Genomic DNA, 26,633 nt, shown 5'->3' on the forward strand with positions numbered 1-26,633 from the left:
CAACAGGGAACTGTATAGGATTTGGAGGGGGGGCATTAGACACCTGGGAACTTTATAAGGGAGGAAGGTGGCCAGTAGATACGGAGGTTGGCCCACGACTAGCTCCCAGTGTACAATTTCATCCCACTTTGTATTTGACACCACTGCTTTAGAGGCATTTGCTTTAGTCTCTTCACATGAATTTAGTATACAGTATAAGTATATAATACCCCCCCTCCCAGATTGTAAGCCTTTGGCAGGGTCCTCCCTTCCCTAGTGTAGTCTACATGATCGTGTGTTCCTTTCCTATTATAGCCACGTACTTGTATTACTGTGCCTACTTAGCCTGAAAATCGCATGTTTATGTATCTTGTACCCAGTTTACCTTGTTCTATGTTGTACAACTTTGTTACATCTGTCATCCTTGTATCATTGTATATATTTATTGTCAGCACTGCGTAATATGATGTTGCTTTAAGGCCATCTGTCCTCCAGCTGAAGCTTAACAGAAGATGGGTGTTGTAACACTACAACAACCCAAAGCATAGAAGTAAGTTAACAACCGAATGGCTTAAATAGAAGAAAATGCGCCTTCTGGAGTGGCCTAGTCAGAGTCTTGACCTCAACTCAATTGAGATGCTGTGGCATGACCTCAAGAAAACATTTTACACCAGACATCCCATTCTGTAAAGAGGAACGGGCAAAAATTATTCCTGGCCATTGTGCACATCTGCTCTGCAACTACAGGAAACATTTGGTTGAAGTTATTGCTGCCAAAGGAGGTTCAACCAGTTATTAAATCCAAGGGTTCACATACCTTTTCCACCTGCATTCTGAATGTTTACATGGTGTGTTCAATAAAAAATGAAAACATTATTTGTGTGGTATTAGATTAAAAACACACGTACACACACATACATATATAATAACAATTATTTTTTAAACACATAACTGCAGTTGCTGATATCCAATATGATAGTGCAGTATTTAATAACTCAATAAGCAAAGGAAAAAAACACGCAAATATACCAAGTTGAAAATAGTCCATAATATATATTATTTTTTACACTGTCTGCTTAGTTTATAAGCATTTTAAAAGATTACAATCCAAATATGTTAGGGCATTTATAAGAGGTTTTCAAACTTGATGTAAAAATACTTTCTGAAAAGTAATATGTAGCAAGCAATTGAATGCACCAGGTTGAGCAAGTTTCCTCTTGCAGCCGCGAATATTAAGGAATTGGATCATCCAGTCTTTTCAGGTCATGTGACTCGGTGGTAGGAAAGATGTACAATAGTTAAGACAATTTAAGTCCTTGAAGGTTCTGCTGCAAGTTCAGTTGTTCCTTTACTTGTCTTTCCTTTTCTAGTTTAAAGGCTTGCTGATTGGCTTTCTTTTCCATCCTTCGTTCCTGGAAAATAAAATGTGAATACTATTAAAAATTCGGCTAAGCATTATTACAGCCTTTTTAACCACTTACAGGCCGGACGGCTCTGGCCCCTTTAAAGACCGCCTGAGGTGGGCTCATATAATTAAAAACCTAGGCTACGCTGCTCTCGGCCACTCCCGAGACCTGCTAGGGCCCACTTTCACTTTTGTGACCTCTGGGTCATGGCCCTGGAAGGAGAGAGATCTCTCTCCTAGCGCGCAGGGAGGCGGGGGAGTGGCAGGGGTGCAGCCAGGTAGAGAGAACTGCCCAATGGCAGCTCTGGAAAACCTGCTGGAACGCCCCTAGTGAGCGTTTGAGCAAGAAATCCCTCTCATCCCATTATCCTCCCAGATAGGGAATATGGAAGAATATTGAAGGACTGGTAAACTATATATCCTTCAGTGGTTTCCACTACACCAGTAGTACAATCAAACATTATGAGGATATCTATATAGAGCAGCGGTGGCGAACCTATGGTGCACATGCCCAAGGTGGCACTACTAGCCCTCTCTGTGGGCATGTGCGCTGCTGGCCGCCACCACCACCACCCTTATATTGGAGGTTTCTTTATTTTTCTTCATAATTAAAATAAAATAATTCCCCCCTTAAGCCTCCTCCCCTCTTGAAACCTCAAAACCTGGACAACGCAGAGAGAAAGGCAGGTGAAAGAGGATTATTTTCCCTGTGCATTGATTCCTCCTTTCCCCTCCAGAAAACACAGACGCGGTGAGCACCGCCCCCATCCTCCACAGTGAAGAGAGAAGTCAGGATGGCTGGCTATTTGAACAGCCCTGTAAATCATGTCAGCGTGCACTGTGAGGGGGAACAGGAGCATTCCAGATCTGTCAGCTGAGCGGTGTGTCTGCCTTGTAAGCCAAAGCCCTTCTCTTCCTGTCATGTCGAGCAATTGTCTACTCTGCTCGCAGATCACCCACACAAGAACCATCAATGAGGTGTCAATAAGACCAGGACTGCACCCGGGCTGAGGCTGCATGCCTGGAAGGTGCCCCTTTTTCCCCTCTCCCAGAAGCCTGCTGCATAGCCAGATATTATTGTCTTTTTGTTATGAATGTTTATGATTGCAGTGTTAGAAGCCTCCTCTGCATACAAGCATCATGTATCCTGCAATCTATTTGTCTGTGATCACATGTATGAGCAGTGCACAGCCTGCACTTCATTCATACATGTATTCTGCTACAGACATACAGTATGCACTGCACTTGTGAATCATGGTCCACTAGTCATTATGTAAGCACAGATGGTGCAATATCATTTATTTTGTCTAACCAGTGAGAATCCAGCCCCTTATTTTCCTAAAGCCACCTGTATCATATTTGTAATATTATTCATTTGTATAGAACTTGTACTGACATTTTCCCACAGCATTTTACTGAGTACACTGCATTATTTGATAGTTACTAGCTATCAGTCAAACAATTACAATCCAATATCACTCTCCTAGTCTAATTTTCTACCATTGGGACAGTTTGCTGCTCATTTGTGGCAGTGATTGATGCACTTTAAAGTGAACCTTAACCGAGTGGTAGAAAAAATGTTTCACTGAGGGCCAGTGCACACAAAAAAGCGCTAGCGTAATCGCAAACGCTCAGTGCTTTTTGAAGTGATTTTTGTGCCTAGCGATTTTCTAATCGTGCCTAGCAATTTTTAGAGTGTTTTGATGTAGAGGTTTTTTATTTTTTGTTACAGTACAGCTATAACTGAACAGCTTCTGTAACAGAAACGCTTGGAAAATCGCTCTTATCTATCGTTTTTCAGAACGATTTTCCACTTTTCTATACTTGGCATTGAGGCTGAATCGCCTCAGAAATCAGCAGAAATGCTGCAGGAGCCGCATTTACATTTGGGAGAAAAATCACATCTCTCTGGCGTGCTCCATCCCATTCAAATACATTAGCCAAACGCTTTTGAAAGGGCGGGTGTTTTTAAAAGCGCTCTTGGTATGCACCAGCCCCCCCCCCCCCCCCCCCCCCCAGACATCCTGTGCTTAATGTATGAGTTGTGTTTTTTTTTTCTCACTAAAACCACAGTATCTAGTATAAATTGCTGTGCTGTGCAAATAAGTGGCATTTGGGTCGCAGCTTGGGCACTCGGCCTCTAAAAGACAGTGGGAGCTTAACATTATGGGGGGTGGAGACAGTGTAAAGAGTAAGGAGGTTGGTAAAACTTCAAGTAGCCCATTTCAGGTAACCAAAATTGGAAAATGTGGTGGTAAAAATATAAAGTGCATGGTAACCAATTCTAGGAGCCTTGCAAATAAATTGGGCGAACTAGAGTTCATTCTGATTGACAAAGGCTATGACATTGTGGGAAAAACAGAGACATGGATGGATGAAAGCCAAGACTGGATAGCAAATTTAGAGGGATACAATGTGTTTAGAAAGGATAGAGCAGGGAAAAAAGGTGGAGGGATTTGTCTTTTTGTTAAGAACTCTATTACAGCTGTCCTGAACGATGAGATGGATGAAGATTGGGAAGATGTGGAGTCCGTTTGGGTAAATATTCATGGTGGAAATAAAGGTTGCCAATTGCTTATTGGGGTATGTTACAGGCCACCACATATTCATGAAGCTGCAGAACTGCAATTACTACAGCAGATTGAAAAAGCTGCAAGTAAAAATGAGGTCATAGTTATGGGCGACTTCTACTTTCCAGACATTGACTGGAGTATTGAGGCTACCCATTCTGGTAATAGCAGCAGATTTCTGGCATCACTACAGGACAGTTACCTGACTCAAATGGTAACGGAACCAACTAGGGGAATGCGTTACTGGATTTGATCATTTCAAATAGACCAGATAATGTATCAAATGTGCAGGTACAAGAGCATTTGGGAAATAGTGATCACAACATGATAACGTTTGATCTGGTGACTGATAGGCCGCAGGGCAGCGGGACAACTAAAACTATGAATTTTAGAAAAGCAAAGTTCAATCAACTCCGGCAGGCACTAAGTTTGGTGAACTGGGATAATGTACTACAAGGGGAGAACACTGAAGGGAAATGGCAAGCTTTTAAACTTATTCTTAATCAATATTGTTGTAGGTATATCCCATACGGAAACAAAACGTCTAGGTGTAAAAAAGGACTCTATGGATAAATAGAAAGGTTAGAGATAAAATTAAGGGGAAAAAGAATGCCTATACGGTCCTAAAACAGGAGGGGACTGAAGCTGCATTAAGCAATTATAAGGAGTACAATAAAAGTTGTAAAAAAGAAATAAGCCTGGTAAAGATTGAAGCTGAAAATCTAAATCGCTAGGGATATCAAACCCAAAGAAGTTTAACAAGTACATCAACTGTATAGGACTCCTAAAGGATGAGGGTGGGAACTCAATGGTGGATGACCAAGGTAAGGCAGAGTTATTAAATGCTTTCTTTGCTTCTGTCTTCACAAGGGAAACATCACTGTTGCAAATTACAGATGCAGAAGAGTCTCAATCTTCCAATTGTAATATTAATTACTTAACGTAGGAAGAAGTGAAGGCAAGACTAAATAAATTAAAAATAGACAAGGCACCTGGCCCGGATGGCATGCATCCTCGGGTCCTAAGGGAATTAAGTTCAATTATAGACAACCCCCTTTATCTTATCTTTTGTGACTTTCTTTCAACTGGCAGAGTCCCAGTGGATTGGCGTACAGCCCACGTTTTTCCATTATTTAAGAAGGGCTAAAAATCAGATCCAGGAAATTATAGACCTGTAAGCTTAACATCAGTTGTATGCAAACGATTTGAAGAGTTACTAAGAGATACTATACATGACTTCATAGTAGAAAATAATCTTATTTCTCAGCATGGGTTTACTAAATACAGGTCCTGTTTGACCAACATGCTCAGCTTTTATGGAGGTAGTGAACGCTAATGTGGATATTGGGAATGCTGTAGATGTGATATACTTGGACTTTGCTAAGGCCTTCGACACTGTTCCCCACAAAAGTCTGGTGCAAAAGTTGAGGATGCAAGGACTGGGGAAGAAAGTCAGTGTGCATGGATAGGGAACTGGCTAATGGACAGAAAACAGAGTTTTGGTCAATGGATCATACTCAAAATAGGTGACTGTTAGCAGTGGGGTCCCACAGGGGTCTGTACTAGGTCCAGTGCTCTTCAATTTAATTATTAATGACCTAGTAGATGCAGTAGAAAGCAATGTTGCTATTTTTGCAGATGATACAAAATTGTGCAGAATAATCAACTCTCAGGAAGATAGCGACGTTTTGCAACAGGATCTGGATAGGATGGCTATAGGAGCACAAAAATGGCAGATGAAATTCAATGTTGAAAAATGTAAAGTCATGCATTTTGGTCATACCAATGGTCTAGCACCATATAAAATAAATGGGATACAGTTGGGGACATCAAACTTAGAGAAGAACTTAGGAGTACTCATCAACAAGTTAAATAATCGTATTCAATGCCAAGCCGCTGCAGCTAATAAAAATTTGGGATGCATTAAAAAGGGAAATAAAAACTTGAGATGCTAGCATAATATTGCCCCTGTTTAACTCTCTAGTAAGGCCACATCTGGAATATGGAATTCAGTTCTGGGCACCACATTACAGGAAAGATATTGCAGTTTTAGAGCAGGTGCAAAGACGAGCAACATAATTGATACATGGGATGGAAGGTCTCACTTACCAAGAAAGGTTGGATAAACTGGGTTTATTTAGTCTAGAGAAAAAAGACGCCTTAAGAGGGGATCTAATTAACATGTATAAATACATCAGGGTTCTTTACAGTAAGAGTGATTAAGATGTGGAATGCACTGCCACAGGAAGTGGTTATGGCAAATTCTATACCTGCATTTAAAGGGGGCTTAGATGCTTTCCTTGCGTTGAAAGACATCCATGGCTACAATTACTAGGTAATACCCAGTGATATTATCTGATTGCCATCTGGAGTCGGGAAGGAATTTTTCCCTTTTAGGGCCAATTGGACCATGCCTTGTAAGGGTTTTTTGCCTTCCTCTGGATCAACAGGGATATGTGAGGGAGCAGGCTGGTGTTGTACTTGTTCTCTGGTTGAACTCGATGGACGTATGTCTTTTTTCAACCTAACTAACTATGTAAGGCTCGCCATCACTGGTATAGAGCAACAGTTCAAGCAACCACAAATAAAGATTTGACTGATTGACTTTAATGATTCAAAACCAGAGCAGGAAGTGGTCAACTTCAAATGTTTTAAGTTATACAGCACCCCAAGCCCTGTGTGGGCATTATGTACCGCATTATTGTTGGTGGATGGATGTATTCTTACTTTTAAAGTTTTTATGAAGTTTTGTACATTTGAATTAGTCAAATCAATATTTTTGATTTCCTGAACTGTTCCTAAATGTCAAGAGCCATTGAAATTCGCTACTGCCCGACATACGGAAGCTCTGCTGTCAGTGTGACAGGCGAGTGCAGCAAGGAGAAAAGAGTCAGGAAAGGTGAGAGCAAGCAGTGAGTGAAATCCACTGGATATTTTAACACTACCAAAGAAGTACATTATGGAAGACATGAAGAGCCAGTGCTCACCTTGCGTTCCTGCTTTATGGCCTGTTTTCGAGCTCTCTTCTCCTCTGCAGATTCATTTTTGCAACGAGGCTGTGTTGACACCCTGGGCAAATCTCCATCATTAATCCTTTCCATGCGCTCCACCTGCTTGGCTGTAGGCCCTCGATCAGGCAGGACACCCAGTGGAATGCCGGTTCTGGTAGATACTTTAATCGGCTTTTTCTAAAGTGCAAATGCCAAGTTACAATTAGCAGTTTATAGCCAAGCTAATGCGCATCAGCAATGTGCTTACACACTGGGATATTACAGCACAGCCTTTTATTCGCTTAGATCTACAACTGCGAGATACATCCTGTGATTATCTTCCTCCAATGCTCTTGTATAGCAAGAGTCATCTCCACCAGCACCAACTACAACTCTTCCAGGAAAGCAAAAACAATGGAGGAAGACTGAAGCAATCTCATCTTGGACACTAAAACATCCAGTCTGCTAATGTAAGTGCATCTTCACCCACCGTCTACCCCAACAATTTCACCAGATAAAAATTATAAAAAAAAAAAAAAAAAAAAACACACACACAGGATTTGAGGTACTAATATTTAAGAAAAACAATATCCAAGAATGTCAGATTTATGAAAATAACGCACCTTAGGTGGATCTTTTATTGTCTGAGGGTGATTATACAAATTTGAGTATGTGCCTGTTGAAAGAAAATAAATGAGACCCTAAATGTAAGTGAATTCACATCTGAATCATAAGTACTGTATTTAGCTAATAGCATTTCTACAACAACATAGTTCTATAAAACCATTTGCCAAACAAGATTGTCATTTTTATATCTCCTTATATAATAAAAATAACATTTTTCCACAGGACAGCACATTTAATTAGTAAACAATAAATCCGCAGAGGTCTGACTCTGAAGCACTGTGTGGGGTCAGGGGCCCTTTATTCAATTTACTTTTTCTCCCAAGTTTTCTCCAAGGAGATAATTTGGGAGGTGAAAGATGTGGACAAGGATGCCTCTTACAGGGAAATCCAAATTGTCACATTTCTTTATTAAATTTATTACCCCACTGTTCTCGGATTTCTGGTGCTCAGAAACTATCCCAAATGCTACAAACCAAACTGCAACCATTCTTACATTGCCTGCCCCTTCTTATATAACAGAGCAGCTCCAGTTAGCCAACTATCACTATCTGATCTGACAGGACTGGGGAGCACTAGACTTATCCTTGGGTAGCTACAGTATTAGATAGATAAGCCTGTAAACCAGAGCCCTCATCTATGGGGACTGTTCACACTTGTTGCCTGCAGTAAACCAATCTGTTTTCACATAAGCAATGTGAATGCTGGGCACAAACGTACAGATCACAGAATGAAAACATTACTTATAAAGACTATGGTTTACAAAGAAGAAACTATGTCAGACAACTTCTAACTATCACTCTTATGGGTACGTACATTTCATTATAAAAAAAAAATAAAAATAAAAATTTGGGACAACAAACAAACAAAAAAAACCCTGAAACAGCCATAGCAATTTCAAAATGGTACCGACATCTGTATGTGTTGTTTCATGCAGTTCAATACACTTACTAAGTATGGATTCACAGTCCCACTTAGAAGGTAGTTCAATAACTATAGTTTCCATTTTTTCTTCCTCTTCATCTTCCTCAGTCCCATCCAGTGCTTCAGTGTCCTCAGTCTTATCCAGTCCTCCTGTTTGCTCGGCTTCATCCTGTCCTTCTTGGTGCTCAGTAACACACAATTCTTTTCGTTGCTGCTCAAGATCTTTTAATGATACACATCTGCATAAGTGTAATGAAGAAATGATACATTATGGATTGGTTCACTGTCGGCTTTCTGACACTAAGGCGGTATAGTATACAATCCTTATACCTCTGTAGCACTAGCTGCCGTCAAATACCAGCTTCTCCTGAGCCATGGTGAGTCTCCAGTCAGATCAGAATCTAACCATACCAAGAGTAACATCTCCCTCATAATGTGACTAGAGGGTTGGAAGTGATTGTGTGTGGCTGTTGAGGGCATGGCAGCCAGAAAAACATAGAACTGACACAATATTCAACAGAGCCTCATTGGTGAGAATAGACAGAAATGGTAGGAAGGTTATACAGTACAGAGCTGCCAGATTGGGAGGTAGTGACTAACTAAAGTGCTTACTTAAAATTAATAGAGTAGTAGATAATCTTATTGAGACCTTGCATAAAGCTCTACACACACTTTCAAAATGGTCACCTGGAAAGTTTGTCTTAGAAAACTGAATGCAAACTGTATGCAGCTTGAAATTGGGCCAAGTACAGTAAAATAAATTGCTCAAATACATAAAGAAAACCAGAGTTGATATGAAATAAAAGTTTTATACATACCTCGGGCTTCCTCCAGCCCCATGCCGCCGTCCTCAGCCTTCTGTATTGCCGGCAGAGAGTCCTGTAACTTTGGCCAGTCTGTGCAAGAGAAGTGCACTCTCTAGGTATCTCTCCAGCAGCCACCGGAGAGATACATAGAGAGCACACTTTTCTTGCGCAGACAGGCCAAAGTTGCAGGACCCGGTACCGGCGATACAGAAGGCGGAGGACGGCGGCATGGGAGCGAGCCGTGCGCATGGGGCTGAAAGAAGCCCCAGGTATGTATAAAAAAATCTTTTATTTCACATCGTCTCTGGTACAATTTAACACTAAAAAAAAAAAAAAAAAAAAAAAAATCAGCGCTGAAGAAAACCACTAAGAATTTTTTAAGTTAGTGAGAAATTTTTTTTTCCTATCTCAGCTTGTAATATTCATATTTTGCTACTGTGCAATACAGGGAGTGCAGAATTATTAGGCAAATGAGTATTTTGACCACATCATCCTCTTTATGCATGTTGTCTTACTCCAAGCTGTATAGGCTCGAAAGCCTACTACCAATTAAGCATATTAGGTGATGTGCATATCTGTAATCAGAAGGGGTGTGGTCTAATGACATCAACACCCTATATCAGGTGTGCATAATTATTAGGCAACTTCCTTTCCTTTGGCAAAATGGGTCAAAAGAAGGGCTTGACAGGCTCAGAAAAGTAAAAAAATAGTGAGATATCTAGCAGAGGGATGCAGCACTCTTAAAATTGCAAAGCTTCTGAAGCGTGATCATCGAACAATCAAGCGTTTCATTCAAAATAGTCAACAGGGTCTCAAGAAGCGTGTGGAAAAACCAAGGCGCAAAATAACTGCCCATGAACTGAGAAAAGTCAAGCGCGCAGCTGCCAAGATGCCACTTGCCACCAGTTTGGCCATATTTCTAAGGTTTTATGGACTGATGAAATGAGAGTGAGTCTTGATAGGCCAGATGGATGGGCCTGTGGCTGGATTGGTAAAAGGCAGAGAGCTCCAGTCTGACTCAGACGCCAGCAAGGTGGAGGTGGAGTACTGGTTTGGGCTGGTATCAAAGATGAGCTTGTGGGGCCTTTTCGGGTTGAGGATGGAGTCAAGCTCAACTCCCAGTCCTACTGCCAGTTTCTGGAAGACACCTTCTTCAACAACAACAACAACAACAACAACAACAACAAATAACATTTGTAAAGCGCTTTTCTCCTGTGGGACTCAAAGCGCATAAGCATGGCTCCGACCATCGTGGTACAGAGGAAGAATTTTATAAATCTGGAAATGCCAGGCTAAACAGATGGCTTTTCAGTCTGGATTTGAATAGCTCCAGGGATGGTGCTGTCTTTACTGGGTGTGGTAGGGAGTTCCAAAGAGTGGGGGCAGCATGACAGAAGGCTCTGTCTACAGATTTTTTGAGGTGCACTCTGGGAGTGACCAAGTTTATAGAACTTGCTGATCTGAGGTTGTGAGAGGTGTGGTGCAGCTTCAGCAAGTCCTTCATGTGTCCAGGGCCCAGATTGTGCAGGGATTTGAATGTCAGCAGTCCAATCTTGAAGAGTATTCTCCATTCTACTGGTAGCCAGTGCAGTGAGCGAAGGATCGGTGTAATGTGACAGTGGCGAGGCTGGTTTGTTAGCAATCTGGCAGCAGCATTCTGCACTAATTGCAGGCGACGCAGGTCCTTTTTGGGGAGGCCAGCATAAAGGGCATTGCAGTAGTCCAGCCGTGATGTGATGAAGGCGTGGACTAGGGTTTGAAGATCCTCTGGGGGAATCAGATGTTTAATCTTTGCAATGTTCTTCAGATGAAAGAAGGAAGATTTAACTACAGATGAAATTTGGTTTCTGAAACTCAATTCCCCATCGATTAGTACGCCAAGGCTGCGCACAAGGTTGGAGCTGTTTATGTCTGAATTCCCAATCCTGATTGGTGTTGCTTTAGGATAGAGCTGTTTTGATGGCGAGCACTGGCTTTGGACAAACAGGACCTCAGTTTTGTCAGCATTCAGTTTCAACCAGTTATCATTCATCCATGCCTGAAGCTCAGCTAAGCAAGAGTTTATTTTTGGGGTAGGGTCTGTTCCACCAGGTTTGAAGGACAGGTATAGCTGTGTGTCATCGGCGTAGCAGTGGTACGTCAGGCCATGTCGTTGGATAAGTGTACCGAGTGGCAACATGTAGATTGCAAACAGCAGAGGGGATAGGATTGATCCTTGTGGCACTCCGAATTGCAGAGGTGCAGGTTTGGACATTATAGGTCCTAGGGATACTCTCTGTGTTCTGTCAGTCAGGAATGATCTGAACCACTGGAGGACTGATCCACTGATGTCTTCAAGCAGTGGTACAGGAAGAAGTCTGCATCCATCAAGAAAAACATGATTTTCATGCAGGACAATGCTCCATCACACGCGTCCAAGTACTCCACAGCGTGGCTGGCAAGAAAGGGTATAAAAGAAGAAAAACTAATGACATGGCCTCCTTGTTCACCAGATCTGAACCCCATTGAGAACCTGTGGTCCATCATAAAATGTGAGATTTACAAGGAGGGAAAAACAGTACACCTCTCTGAACAGTGTCTGGGAGGCTGTGGTTGCTGCTGCACGCAATGTTGAAGGTGAACAGATCAAAACACTGACAGAATCCATTGATGGCAGGCTTTTGAGTGTCATTACAAAGAAAGGTGGCTATATTGGTCACTGATTTGTTTTTGTTTTGTTTTTGAATGTGAGAAATGTTTATTTGTGAATGTTGAGATGTTATATTGGTTTCACTGGTAAAAATAAATAATTGAAATGGGTATATATTTGTTTTTTGTTAAGCTGCCTAATAATTATTATGCACAGTAATAGTCACCTGCACACACAGATATCCCCCTAAAATAGCTAAAACTAAAAACAAACTAAAAATTACTTTCAAAAATATTCAGCTTTGATATTAATGATTTTTTGGGGTTAAAACATGGTTGTTCAATAGCAAAATTATTCCTCAAAAATACAACTTGCCTAATAATTCTGCACTCCCTGTATACTTCCAGGACATTCTGATTTAACTTTCAACTTACTTTTAAATTCTTATTGTTCACCTGATTTTTTTTTTGGTCTATAAAAATATAGCATTACAAAACACTCAAGAACCAGACCCTAAGCAATAATGCCATATATATCAGCTTTAGTCAAACATGGAGAAAACCTGAAAACCATTCCATACAGTAAAAAAGAGGTGAGACATACTCCTTTGCCTTCTGCTTGAAGTAGTCCTCTAAAACAGCTTGAAGACGTGCACTATCTGGCTGGATGTATCCTTCCATTTCTCTGTTGTCCAGAGCGCCAATCTCATCATCATCGTACTGCTCATAAAACTGGAAAACAAAATGAAAGGATTGAGGCAATAAGAAAATGATATTAGCGGAAAAAATTGTTTGATTCTCAATTTCAAATTCGGAGGATACTATCTGAATTAAGTTAGGCCTCTTTCAGATGGGCAGCAGACATGCAGTGAATTCAGCACCTGTCAGCTGCTGTACTGTACTGGCCGGGTGTTTGTTAGCGCTCGGTACTGGTGCCCCCCCATGGAGTCACATCTCACATCTGAGTGCAGCTCTCAGCCATGTTCAGACGCGACATGTCTACCACCGGGTAACTGCAAAACAAGTCAAGTGCTGAAATGCGAGGTGTTACAACCGCTACTATTCAGCTGCATTTAAATTGCGTTTGTGGGCGGCAGACAGGATGCTGAACTGCAGACAAGTGTGAAGTATAGCCTCCCGTCTGAAAGAGGCAACATCTGCCCATGTGTATCAGCCCCATGACCAGAGGCAAAGCTCCCAAGATCAGCACAGAAGATCCACATACTTCTATGCGTTGTCCGTGTCTTTCCATAGTTCCGTCAGTCTCTGTAATCAATCCTTAAAAAAATATGACTTCTGGCTAAAATTAAATTTTCAGACAGGAAGGGACTGGCTTGCAGAAATGTTCCCTTCTATCAGCCTTCCATTCCGACCTAAGGGGAGTGAATGGGGAGGGAATAGAAAGGTGGTAGGAAAGGACATTGCTGTAAGCTTGACTTTTTCTGTCTGAAAATTTGACTTCAGTCAAAAGTCAACATTTTTAAGGAGTGATTAGAGACTGGGGGAATGAGGGGTGTAACAAACAATGCAGAGAGGTGAATGGATCCAGCATGCTTGCACCTCTGTGCTTACCTTAGGTAGCTTTGCCTCGGGTAAGGTGTCCTTTAACCCCTTGGTGGTATGATTCTTTCCAGATTTTAGGGGCTAAAAGCAGTGCAATTTGTTTTCATGCTTTTAGACCCTAAAACTGGGGGAAGATCTGCAGCAGCCCAACACTTACTCACCTCCCTGGGATCCAGCACTGCAGTTTTGCCTCTGTACTCTTGGTGGCGCTGTAACCCTGTAGTGAGATTGCCGTCTGTCGTCATGATGACAGATGGCAATCTAACGAGGTGGATGCAGAACCTCCATGGAGAGGAAGAAGAATGGCGGTCGATATCGGGATCCGTCGGGAGGTGAGTGAAAACGCCCGCTGCGCGTATTGCTCTGCATAGACCTCCGGGCGGCAACCACAAGTCACGCTCGGGTTACCGCTCCTGGCTTGTTTTTTTCCACCACGTGCTGGACTCATGCTAAGGAGGTTAAACACACCAAATCAGGCTAATTCGTTTCTGACAAAAAAACAAAATGGTGCAGTAGGAACACAAACTGCGAGTCACTTTCAGGAAAATAGTAATGTTTAATGTTTAAGACTTAAAGAGGTAAATTAATGAAGCTCTGTGCAAGGAAAACTGCAACAAAACTGGTAATGTTGAGTAGATTGCTGAGAGCAACCAGTAAAAATCCTTGAACTTGACATCTGCCACACTTATGCATCAGTGTTGCTCCAATTTTTCTCACACTGGTATTGATACATTTGCCCCAATTTGGATAAAAAAAAAACAAAACCAAAAAAAACACCTCTTAAAATGTCTCCTAGGTTTCTTTTCTTGCTGGTAAATTAGGTTTTCTAAAATACATGATTAAAAACTAACTGCTGCCATATTGCTAAACCATAATTGCAAAACCATCTTTCTAACAAAAAAATAATAATAATTCAGCACCACCCACCTACAGGGAAGCCTCTGAAAAACTAAAATTAATAAAACATGTGTCTGCCTCATAGACTTAGTTGAGAATGAGGCGTATACCATTTATATTTTATGTGTAGTCCTCAGTCTAGGAAATACAGATATAGAAAATAGGAAGTACACCACTCTTGTTCCACTTTTTGAATACGGTTAGCAAATATAATCCATGTTGTGAGGTTCATGTTTGATTAACACATTACTATAAATCACTTTTAGTATTTAACCTAACTTCTGCAAGGCCAAAATCATTTAGGTTCTCTACAGCTATCCGACATCCCTGGAGAAAAGATTCTGCATTTCTGATTGGCTTTATAAGACGAAAAAAAAATCTTACTTTTGGTAACCTTTTAGCTCTCATGAGTTCATTCAAACTGTTTTTTTCAGGGCAGAAAAAAACACCACACCCATCCATATGTAAGCAGTAAGTGGGTGGCTCAGGTGAGCGTCGCGCCATGCAGTGCTTGTGTTGCATGTATTACTAGTGTAATAGAAAGAAAGGCATCACTTACCTTACCACCATTCATTCCAACAAATTTCCTCACACACAGTATAATAGGCAGAAGAGGTAGGGTGAGGCTAGTGGTTGCCGGGAGGATGCTTATTTTATAAGCCCTAGCTTGATTGAGTGCCAGTTCCCTGCTTTTTAAATAGAAGTGGTTATGTTGTGTGTGTTCATACATATGTGTATATATATGTATATGGGCCACTGGCAGATTTCTGCTTTGAAGTCCACCGCAGATTACTGGTATGAAAGCAGCTTAAACGACAAGTGAAGTGAGAAGTATACAGAGGCTGCCATATTTATTTACTTTTAAACAATATCAGTTGCCTGGCAGCCCTGCTGATGTAATTGACTGCAGTAGTGTCTAAATAACACCAGAAACAAGCATGCAGCTAATCTTGTCAGATCTCACAATGTCAGAAACACCTGATCCGCATATGCTTGTTCAGGATCTGGTGCTAAAAATATTACAGACAGAGGATCAGCAGGACAGCCAGGCAAATGGTATTGCTTAAGAGGAAATAAATATGGCAGCTTCCATATCCCTCTCAATTCAGTTGTCCTTTAAACATCTGCATTAGAACTGACAGCCATGTGACCTAATACACACAGAAAACCAGTTTTTCTAGAGAAACCTCAGGGCCATCAATTGGAACTGAGCACTTAGGCCAACTAGGAGATCTTACCTTCTCAAAACGCTCATCTAGCAGAGTGAGGTGCTCATTTCTTCTCATAGCAGCGGAAGATATAGAATATTCTGAGAAGCGACTTTTAGTCTCTTCCTGCATAAACAGAAACTCTCTCATGGGACCAACATCTCCTCCACCCTCTTCATCAGATAAAGGACCCTCTGAGTCAAAGTCATCATCATCCGTATCCTCCTCCTCCCCCTCATACTCGTTTCTAAAACAAAAGGAGTAAAACTATTACAGTATATACTGTATGTGCATAAATAAAATACATTTTTATACTGTAACAATTGTTGCACATTAAGATCGTACTGTAGAAGAGATTTACAGATTTTGAAATACAGCAAGTAAAAGCAAAAACGGGAAATAAGAGGATAATAAAAAAACCAACAAAAAAAACAAACAGCCTTTTCATACATCAACATGCTGCAGAGAATGCATGAAAATAAAAAAATCTTTCTACATTGCTTATACAGCATGTTGGCAAATTTGTTGCGCAGGTCACCAAAATGTGTTGCAAATCTGTTGTGGTGAATTTATCAAGTCCGATGGCACAAAGATCACTGAAAGCAGCCAAGGGAACATTGCAATGCCTTTTATAAAACAAAGCTCAATTTATGCTCAATAACCACAACTTTCCTTGAAAAAAATGTTCTCTATTATTTCTTAAAGGACAACTGACCCGAGAGGCTGCCATATTTACTTCCTTTTAAACAATGCACATTGCCTGGCTGCCCTGCTGATCCTCTGCCTCTAATACATTTTCATCATTTTCATCATTCAATCATCATTCAGTTAGACCCTGAACAAGCATGCAGATAAAATGTTTAACTGCATTTGCTACTATGCTTGTTTCAGGTGTATGATTCAGAAACTACTGATGCCAGAAAGATCAACAGGACAGCCAGGCAACTGGCATTGTTTTAAAGGAAATAAATATAGCAGCTTACATATTCCTCTTGGGTCAGTTGTCCTTTAAATTTCACAAGGTAAAATTAGCTTGAGGGAACCTCGGGTGGAAAAATCAAATACCTAAAGGCTGAATCCAGAGGCTTCCTACACCATCCGGGAGCCTCCTGCACATCATAACTACATTCCTCTTCATGCACAAGCGCGGCCGTGCTGCACCCATGCGAGCATTGCCATGCCTGCACCGTAGCACAGAGACACTCCTTCACAAGTGGCTCCGGGTTACTGTGCAGGCACAGCCTTGCTCGTGCTTGAAGAGCAGAACAGTCATGAGGACAGACCAGGGAGTCTCTACAGGATCCAGATGTTAGCCTCGGGCACACTTAAACATAAAATAAAGTTGAGAGCAATGTATTATTCCTACACAGACAGTTTAAACAATATGAAAAAGAAAAAAACAAAGCAGACCCCTAAAGACGTTGCAGTTGTCATCCTAGCAGCAGAAGCCTTCTGAGCAACACATAGAAGATAATTGCAAAGAGGTGTAAGACTCACTTGGACAATTGCTGTTCCAAGTTCTGAGCAATGCTGTCACCTTAGTGCATCTAGCTCTTCCTTTCCCTCTATTCAACATAGGATAGTATATGCTGAGTGGCAGAGATACAAGCAAGCATTTTTTGTATGGGGGAGGGGGGGGGGGGGGTGGTCACTTTACCCAAAGCAATTCTAAATGTTTAAAGGGAACTTTGCACACTTTACAAACTTCTCAAATGAAGCTATACCTAAGAAGTATGGAGGCATCCATTTTCTTTGGCCCTGTGCCATAGAACCGCACCTTGAATTTTCTGTGGTGATGACCTACATTCCCGGGCTGCCACAATGCATGCAGGGAGATGTAGTTAACATTGATGTGATTGCATCGCCTGGACAGGAAACATAGCCACATCAATTAACTACATCTCCCGACATGCATTTCAGCAGCCAGTGGCACAGGACATCACCGTGGAAACTTCAACTTGTAGCACAGGAACACAAAAGATGGAGGCGCATGATAGATAGGACGGGCTGTGGAGCAGACTGCCCGCTGTAAGTAAATGCACACCGTCCCCCAAAAGCCAATACAATTAGAGAACCTTCCTTACGGGGTTGTTTGTTTGAGAAGCTTTCTGCACTAAGGAACCCCTAGGTGCTCAGTATACTTTGATCTATTCTTGAGTGACTGACCAAGGAAGCCGATCAGGTAATCTGACTTCTCACTAGCTGTTTTAACCTAATAACTCAAAGAGTTAGACCTAAATGCTCCCAAAGGCAGCTAGGCAAGTAGCAATAATGTTTTGTTCTCATTTTAAAGTGGGTCAAGCAAAGGAAGCTTCCATAGTTAGCCAAGAACAATGCATATTTTGTGGAAGCACAAGGAATACATGAGTAGCCAGAATTAAAACCAAAAAATACAGAACACACACACACACACACACACACGCCATACCTCTGAGCCTCACTGCCAGGAATATTGGCCTGTAGGATGAAGTCGTCATCTAACTGGTTTTCAGGGTTTTCAAAGTCAAAATCATCATCCAGAGCTGCCACAACATCAGGATCCAAATCCAGACAAAGACCTGTAGCCAAGACAGATTTCAGGAGGTGTACGGTAGGAATGTTTTCTTACTCATTGTTGGACATGGAAACTTTGTTTATTATACAAGTTATTAAATGTAGAAAATGCTTATCAAAAATGGCAAAAACCCAGGCCTTAGCTTCCTGGAAGTGGATCTGCCCTCACACTCTACAAGGGCTGTAAAACACTATGCACACAAGTCTTCGAGATCCAGTCACAAATAATCGCTTTAAGAACGAGGCTCTAAGTGTGGAATCTCTGAAGTTTACCACTGTGGCAATATTTTCACCTGTATAAAAACAGGTTACTGATTTATAATAGAATGACAATCGGAGACTTGAATTTTTATTTTATTTCATTTTTGTTCACCACGTCTTAAAGAGAACTTTTAACATATCAATTATCCAGTTTAGATCAATCATAAACCAATGTTTCCAGATCCCACAGAGTCTCTTTATCAAGGCAAAGGGCTCAAAAGACAGCAGCAATTCCCTGTGTGAGAGTCAACATGCTGAAAGTTACTCTATGCACTAGCTGTACAGCGATGTGCCATCATCATCAAGGCACAACGCTGTATAGCAAGTGCAAAAAGTCAAACAGCTCTTCACCATGCTACCACTCATTCAGGGAATTGCTGCCGCCATTACAGATTAAAGGAAACCAAAGCTGAAAGAATATAAAACGTTTTATACATAACTTGTTACTTCCTGCAGCCCCAAGCGCATGGATCACTCTCACACTGCCGTCCTCAGTCTTCTCCAGCTCTGGTACCGGGTTCCGTAACTTCAGCCAGTTGCGGTCTGTCTGCACAAAAGATGTGCACCCTCCATGTATCTCTCCGGTGCACTTCTTCTGCGCAGACTGGCCATGACGGGCTGAAGTTACGGGTCCCAGTACTGAAGAGGGAGAAGACTGAGGACGGCGGCGTGGGAGCGATATGTGCGCATGGGGCTGGAAGCCCCAGGTATGTATAATACTTTTATATCCTCTCAGCTCTGGTACACTTTAATGTCTGTGAGTCCTTTGCCTCAATAAAGAGACCATGTGCAATATCTAAAACTTTGACATTCCTGTGACCACAGCATCAGAGAATACACCAAACTCTACAAACTAAAAGGAAAGAACAGCAGGTAGGTCCGTATTACTATTCAGTATAGTTGTATGCACATTTAAGAATATTAATTGGTATTTCATTCGGGGTTTCCTATAATTTTTTTTGTATTTATTTTATTGAGTCACAATAATAAGTAGATTACAGTCAACTCTTGAGACATTATGATACAAATTGTACATATAAAACAATGCAGATATATTATTTATACAATGTTAAATGACATCATTATTGATTATATGACTCATTATTTGGCAAATACCAACAGCAATATAGAAAAAAACAAAACGGGAAAGAAATGAGAATAATAAAGGTAGGAAGTTGTAGATAGAGATTACGGTATAAGCATAGAAAAAATAGGGGATTCCTGGCTTCAGGCTTTTCAATCACATTAGAAGTATGATAGTAACAAACAGCGATAGTAACAAACAATGTTGAGAGGGTTTAAGAGATATGAGCCTACATGCAGTTAACTTCTCCTCAGTTATCTCCTAGGAGATACTTTTTTTATCTTCTACTCAATTTATTAATTTTCAAGCATTTTGCAGTTGAAAAAGTATGAAAAAGTAAGTGAAAAAGTACTCTTGAGTATGATCTTGATTGCTTGAGGTTTAAAAGGCATTTAGTTGACAAGTTGTGAAAAAATAACCCAGAAGAAAAAAAAAAGTCAGGTGAAAAAGCTAATTGCATATGGGCCATGGACTCATACCTGCTAGTTAGAAGGTTCCAACATTAAGTTTGATCAGCAACTGAATCTCTGATATCTATCCAGCATGCCCAGGTCGAGATGTATTTTTCCATTCTATTTTGCGATGAGTGTAATAGTTCTTCAATTTGCATTAAATGGTTAATAGCTTTACCAAGTTCTGGGAGTTGTGGTACATCAGCAGATTTCCAATGTCTCGCTATGACCTGCCTGGCGGTGACCAGGATATGCCTCAGAAAGGCATTTCGCTTTGCCTATTGAACCAGGCATGTTAGACAGCAGTGCTATTCGTGGGTTTGGAGATTTCTTAATGCCTACTACTTTGGAATATAGTTGGAATGTTTTTATTGGTTTACATTCCCACCACGTGTATATAGGTACCCAGAGTTTCTTTACATCTCTAGCAGATATTTGAGATTTCTGGGCTGAATTTGTGTAGAAGGGCTGGGTATCTATACCATCTAGTGGCTAGATAGTGTAATGGTTAAGGGCTCTGCCTCTGACATAGGCGACCTAGGTTTGAATCTCGGCTCTGCCTGCTCAGTAAACCAGCACCCATTCAGTAGGAGACCTTGGGCAAATCTCCTGCCTATAGAGCGCGTCCTAGTGGCTGCAGTTCTGGCGCTTTGAGTCCGCCAGGAGAAAAGCACAATATAAATGTTCTGTGTTTGTTTGTTTTGTCTATTTAGTGATTGGTAGTTTCTTTCTTGTGCTAAGCATGCTAGAGATGTTTTTTGAGGTGAGGGTGCAGATTTTGTGTCGGTCTTCTGGGGTAAAAGTTGTATGGAGGTTTTTCGCCCAAGTCAATTTGGTAACAGGGTTTCCTATAATTTTGAAACTTGGCGCATTTCTTATAAATGCACAAGTATGCACACTTTTCTGATTTAATCCAACTTTGGCAGGGTTCACACTTTTTAAATGTGCATGCATTTTCCCACATACAAATTCACATTAGAACGTATAACCAATGTAAGTCTATGGGCTTGTTCACATCTAAATGCGATTTTCACATGCTGGAAAGAAAAATAAAATAGAACAATGCTGCAGTATAACTTCACACATCTCACGCATTTTCTCAATAACAAATCATAAGGTACTAAGGCAAAAGCATGCACATTAAAATGCAGACAAATGCACGGAGTGTCCATGTCCAAGAACTTGCATTTCAAAAACTGTAAACATTTTCCACATAGACTAGTGTGAACCATGTAATTTTATTTGGATTATCATGTAAAATAACTTACCTCGAACAGGTGCAGCTTTGTTCAACAACCCCACATCCTCCTCAAACTGTGATGCAAAGACTGAAGAAGGTAATTGCAAGGTTGGTGCCTACAAAACAAATTTTTTTTTAATTACATTTCTAGCAAAGAAAATAAAAAAAGACTGTAAATATAAGGATATAAACCCATTTATTTATTGTACTTATAAAGCGCCAACATATTACACAGCGCTGGACATTAGTTTAGGTTACAGACAATATTTAGGGGTGACATACAGCAAAATGACAATACAGGAATACAAGAAAGACCAGATTATGCAGCACAGTATGAGTACAAGGTAATGCTTAGTCAGTCATTGGATGGTAGCATGGAGATTAGGCAAGTTAGGTTCACTCAAATACGTAGCATGGGTTTACAGTAATGGAGGTGCATGATCAGGTAGGACACAAAAGGAGGAGGACCCTGCCCAAAGGCTTACAATCTAGAGGGAGAGGTAGGGACATGAGAGGTAGGGGACCAGAGTTCAGCTGTGGGTTTAGAGCACTTGTGAGGGTTAGTAGGCCAGAGTGAAAAGGTGAGTTTTGAGGGCTTTCTTGAAGAGGTTGAAGGAGGGGGCTGCCATAATGGGTGGAGGTAGGGAGTTCCATAGTGTTGGAGCAGCTCTTGAGAAGTCCTGGAGGCGTGCATGGGACTGGGTAATGTAGGGGGCGGTTAGGCGAAGTTCATTGGAAGAGCGGAGTGATCTGCTAGGTGTGTACCTCTGAGTAAGATCGGAAATGTAGGTTGGACAGGTTTTGTGGACAGATTTGTAGGTCAGACACAGTATCTTGAATCTGATTCTGGACTGGATAGGAAGCCAGTGGAGAGATTCAAGGAGGGGGATCCACTGTGGTGAAGCGATGGGAGCAGTGGATAATTCTGGCTGTCGCATTCATGATGGACTGCAGTGGGGCTGTTCGGGTCATAGGGAGACCAGACAGAAGGGCATTGCAGTAGTCAAGGCGGGAAATTATGAGGGCATGGATGAGGAGTTTGGTGGTGGCAGAGGTCAGGAAAGGGCGAATCTTACAGATGTTACGAAGGTGGAAGTTGCAGGACTTTGTGAGGTTTTGGATGTGGGGAGTGAAGGAGAGTGCGTAGTCCAGGGTGACACCCAGACAGTGGGCTTGAGAGGTAGGACGAATGGTAGTGTGGTTAACAGTGACATGCACATCTGGGAGGTTCATGGATGGCCGGGGTGGGAAGATCATAAATTCCGTTTTGTCTAGATTTAGTTTCAGGAACCTAGTGGACATCCAGGAGGAGATGGCTGATAGGCAGGAGGAGACCTTGTCCATGGTAGTGGTGGATATGTCAGGGGTGTGGAGGTAGATCTGGGTATCATCTGCATACAGATGATAGTTAAAACCCATGGAGGAGATAACCTTGCCAATGGAGGATGTGTATAGGGTGAACAGTAGGGGGCCAAGGACCAAACCTTGGGGGACTCCCACCGAGAGGTGGTTGGGGGTGGGCGAGGACTCATTGAAGGCGGTCGTGAAAGAGCGGTTGGAGAGGTAGGATGAAAGCCAGGACAGGGAGAGATCGTGAATGCCCATGGACTGGAGGAGTAGATGATGATCTACTGTGTCAAAAGCTGCTGAAAGGTCAAGGAGGAGGAGAATGGAGTATTTACATTCAGCTTTAGCTAAGGCAAGGTCATTGACCACTTTGGTGAGAGCAGTTTCAGTTAAATGGGCAGGCCGAAATCCAGATTGCAGTGGGTCTAGCAGTGAGTTGGCATTGAGGTACTGGGTCAGGCGTTTGTGAACCAGACGCTCAAGGAGTTTTGAGGCAAAGGGGAGGAGGGAGATAGAACGGTAGTTGAGGGTAGCGAGGGGTCGAGGGAGAGTTTCTTGAGCAGGGGCAGTACTGTGGCCTGCTTGAAGTCTGAGGGGAAGGTGCCTGTGGATAGGGAGAGGTTGAACAGGGTAGTGAGGACTGGGGCCAATTCTGTGAAGTGAGGCTGGAGTAAATCAGAAGGGATGGGGTCAAGGGGGGAACCCCCATGTAATGTCATAATCTTCAGGGAATAATCAAAACAGACAGCCAAGCAAAATAAATTGAAACACTATTCAGATTTTTTTTTTACCGGAATCTGTTCTTCTTCTTCCTCCTCTACTTTTCCTTCATCTGTCACAATAATCCTACTTGGTGCTTGAGAAGTATTGGAAGGAACAAGTTCAGCAGGGCCTACTTCTTTGAGGTGCTGCAGGTAGTTGTAGTCATCATCAAAGAAAACACCAAATTTTCTCTGTTCCTCCCTCCTTTTCTCTGTCTCTACCTGAAAAGAAATTATCCAAATATATGAATTCAATTATACACAGGATTGTAGTACAGACCTCATACCTTTCCTCAGCAGCTGTGCTCTATTTCCACTACATTCACATTACCTTTCCTGCAATTTCCACACTTACTTCAAATGCTAGTGACAGACTGGGAGGTGTGGTGTGAAGATAAATCTGAAAACTATTCTGTCCTGAGCTTACGTTGGAGAAATCTTTATATTTTTTAGTCAAAATGACCAATTTATTTTTTAGCCATATTGATTATTGTCAATCTATTTTGACAGATTTTTTTTTTCCTGATAAAGTCTAGTCATTTTGAAATTGTGTATACATTTTTCAAAGGTTGGTGAGATTTCACAGAGATAAGATCCGGGCAGATTACAATTTTATCTACATACAAACCAGACTGCCCTGTGTGTGATCAGCATAACAGAACTAAAATAAAACCTCACATAGGGCATGAAAACCCAAGGGTTCCCTCACACTATCTGTGCAAAGCAGTCTCTCCAGTGCAATGTGGATGCCAAAAGTATGCGCTGCCTGATCAATGCATGCAGCAGTAGGTTACGTGCTGGAGTGAAGCAAGAGAGAAACGACCCCTTTAAAGTGAACCCAAGGTGAAAATAAACTGATGAGATTATTAATTATATCCATCCTCTTACTCCTAAAAATTACTTTTTTTAAATATCCCAGGATTTTCTTTTATATTTAAACATGTACAAAGTAGGTGAATGTTTATGGTCTCTAATCAGTGGCAGCCTATTAAGTGTCCCAGAATTACAAAAAGATCAATAGTTCATGTATTTTCTCTCTCCCTGCCCCCAGACGTCGTATTCTGCCAGGAAAACTTTTATGGCTGTAATCTGCTTATCAGTGACGTTTACTATATTCCCGGTAAGATACCAACAAGACAGAAGCTGTCACTTCCATGCCTACCAATTTACTCCTTTAGGCAGCAAAATAAAACACTGTACATACACATATATCTCATGTCACATATCGCATGGTTTACACTGCCATAAAAATCATTCCGCTTATTGGAGCAGAACAGATCAGCAGACATGCGAACAGATCCTATACAAGTCTACAGGATCAGTTTACATCTATCACTTCAGAACGGATCTATTTGTTCATTTCTAATGACTGGTACTAAAAGTTCGGCAGTACACGATAATTATGGATAGTCGATCAATGGAACCCTATGAGAACTGATAGAGTCTGTTCTTATCAGGCTGGTGCCACATAGGTTTCTGCACTTTTTTTACCCACTTGTCTTCTGTTCCCTCAGGTCCACGAACTGTACCACCACCAACACTCGGAGGTCCACTGCATGGGACAAGCGCTGGTATACAGACCGAAGTTCCAGCAGATGCAGGGGGCTACTCATTGGATTGCAACAGACCAATGGGAATCCGAGCTCAAAAAAAGTGAGGATTTCCAGTCTGTTGCAATCCAATGGAGAGTCCCATAATGCTTCTGCCGTGGCTCCGAACTGTATACCAGCCCTGGCCACCCTGCAGTATACTCGAGTGGCGGTGGCACTAGTGGTGGAACTGATTGTGATGGCAGCGGGTTGACCAGATAGGCATTAGCAGTGGTGGACCAGATGCTCAACAGTGCGTATGTTAACAAGGCGATGGACCACAGCGTATTCTAAGTGTTGTGTGAACCTACTGTTAATGCAAAATTGGGGCTAGCACCATCTACCACTCAATATAATCTTACAGTATCATAATCTGAGTGTGCAGAAAGGAACTAAATATGATAAGACAAAAAACAAGAACAGTAGTTCCCTAAAAAACCGCACCACTCCATAAGTAATCAATAAACCACATCTTTATTCAAAAAATGATTAAAACCACCTAAAAACACATCTGAGACGCCATATAATTACAATGTAAAACAATATGGGATAATAGCAACAAACTCCACCAAATAGCAATTCATATACAATGTGGTCATAACCAATAGATATTAATTTATATATAGCATAGGTAGCAACAGCAAGTTGTGCAGTGACAAAACCACAGAGATTAAAAAGTGAAACAGTACAAAATAGTAATAAAGTGCATGGTGCAGGAGAAAAGGCGTAGAAACCGCCAGGAACAGCCGTCGCGATTCGCCGCTATCAAAGTACTGCGGCTTCCACTGGGCCCAGTGGAAGCCGCAGTACTTTGATAGCGGTGAATCGCGACGGCTGTTCCTGGACGCCATTCCCTCATGCTCCATTAACTCTTGCTTTGGTAAGCTCCAGCTCTTTTCACTACGTTGGTCAGGTATTCAGCCTACCTTTGCACTCATCACTTTTCATGCACTTTCTACTGGCGGTTTCTACGCCTTTTCTCCTGCACCATGCACTTTATTACTATTTTGTACTGTTTCACTTTTTAATCTCTGTGGTTTTGTCACTGCACAACTTGCTGTTGCTACCTATGCTATATATAAATTAATATCTATTGGTTATGACCACATTGTATATGAATTGCTATTTGGTGGAGTTTGTTGCTATTATCCCATATTGTTTTACATTGTAATTATATGGCGTCTCAGATGTGTTTTTAGGTGGTTTTAATCATTTTTTGAATAAAGATGTGGTTTATTGATTACTTATGGAGTGGTGCGGTTTTTTAGGGAACTACTGTTCTTGTTTTTTGTGTTGTGTGAACCTAGTCTAAAACTATGGGTCCTTTCTACACTGTTCGCTGTGCATACAGCTATTAGGGTTACATTCACCAGGTCTGCATACTTCTTGTGGGTTGTTTATGCAAAATATTAGTACCAGAAGATCACCACAATAGATCGGCATGTAGCAGTTTTTAAGAGGAAATAAACATGTCAACATCCATATCCCACTCTACAGGCTTCCTTCAAAGCAAACCTGAACTGAAAATAAACCGATGAGATAAACAATTGTTTTATAGTCCTAAACAGGATTTTCTTGAAATCCCAGTTTTATGTGTTCCAGCTGCATAAATCTGCATACAAAATATGCCCAATACTGCATCAACTCGGAATTCTTTGCATCACATTGACCATCCCCAATATAGATGTACATATATAAATAAGGTTTTAAAAAAAACGTACAAACTGACGCTTGCTGATACTAAACATGGTA

General features: G+C 41.4%; 1 protein-coding gene across 1 annotated transcript in view; it reads right to left on the minus strand.

The window, feature by feature from the left end:
* Positions 1-1,012: 1,012 nt before the first annotated feature.
* The window catches only part of LTV1 (LTV1 ribosome biogenesis factor), a 29,219-nt gene continuing 3,598 nt past the window's right edge, over positions 1,013-26,633 (minus strand). Inside the window, exons 3-11 of the mRNA XM_068279507.1 lie at positions 23,323-23,514; positions 21,213-21,300; positions 18,023-18,152; positions 15,625-15,841; positions 12,531-12,658; positions 8,520-8,731; positions 7,568-7,620; positions 6,942-7,142; positions 1,013-1,391 (exon numbers count right to left, since the gene is read on the minus strand). Coding sequence (XP_068135608.1) covers positions 1,278-1,391; positions 6,942-7,142; positions 7,568-7,620; positions 8,520-8,731; positions 12,531-12,658; positions 15,625-15,841; positions 18,023-18,152; positions 21,213-21,300; positions 23,323-23,514 — 1,335 coding nt within the window. The 3' untranslated portion in view covers positions 1,013-1,277. The remainder of the gene's footprint in view (positions 1,392-6,941; positions 7,143-7,567; positions 7,621-8,519; positions 8,732-12,530; positions 12,659-15,624; positions 15,842-18,022; positions 18,153-21,212; positions 21,301-23,322; positions 23,515-26,633) is intronic.

The sequence above is a fragment of the Hyperolius riggenbachi genome, chromosome 4 (assembly GCF_040937935.1).
Source record: "Hyperolius riggenbachi isolate aHypRig1 chromosome 4, aHypRig1.pri, whole genome shotgun sequence".
NCBI lineage: Eukaryota > Metazoa > Chordata > Amphibia > Anura > Hyperoliidae > Hyperolius > Hyperolius riggenbachi.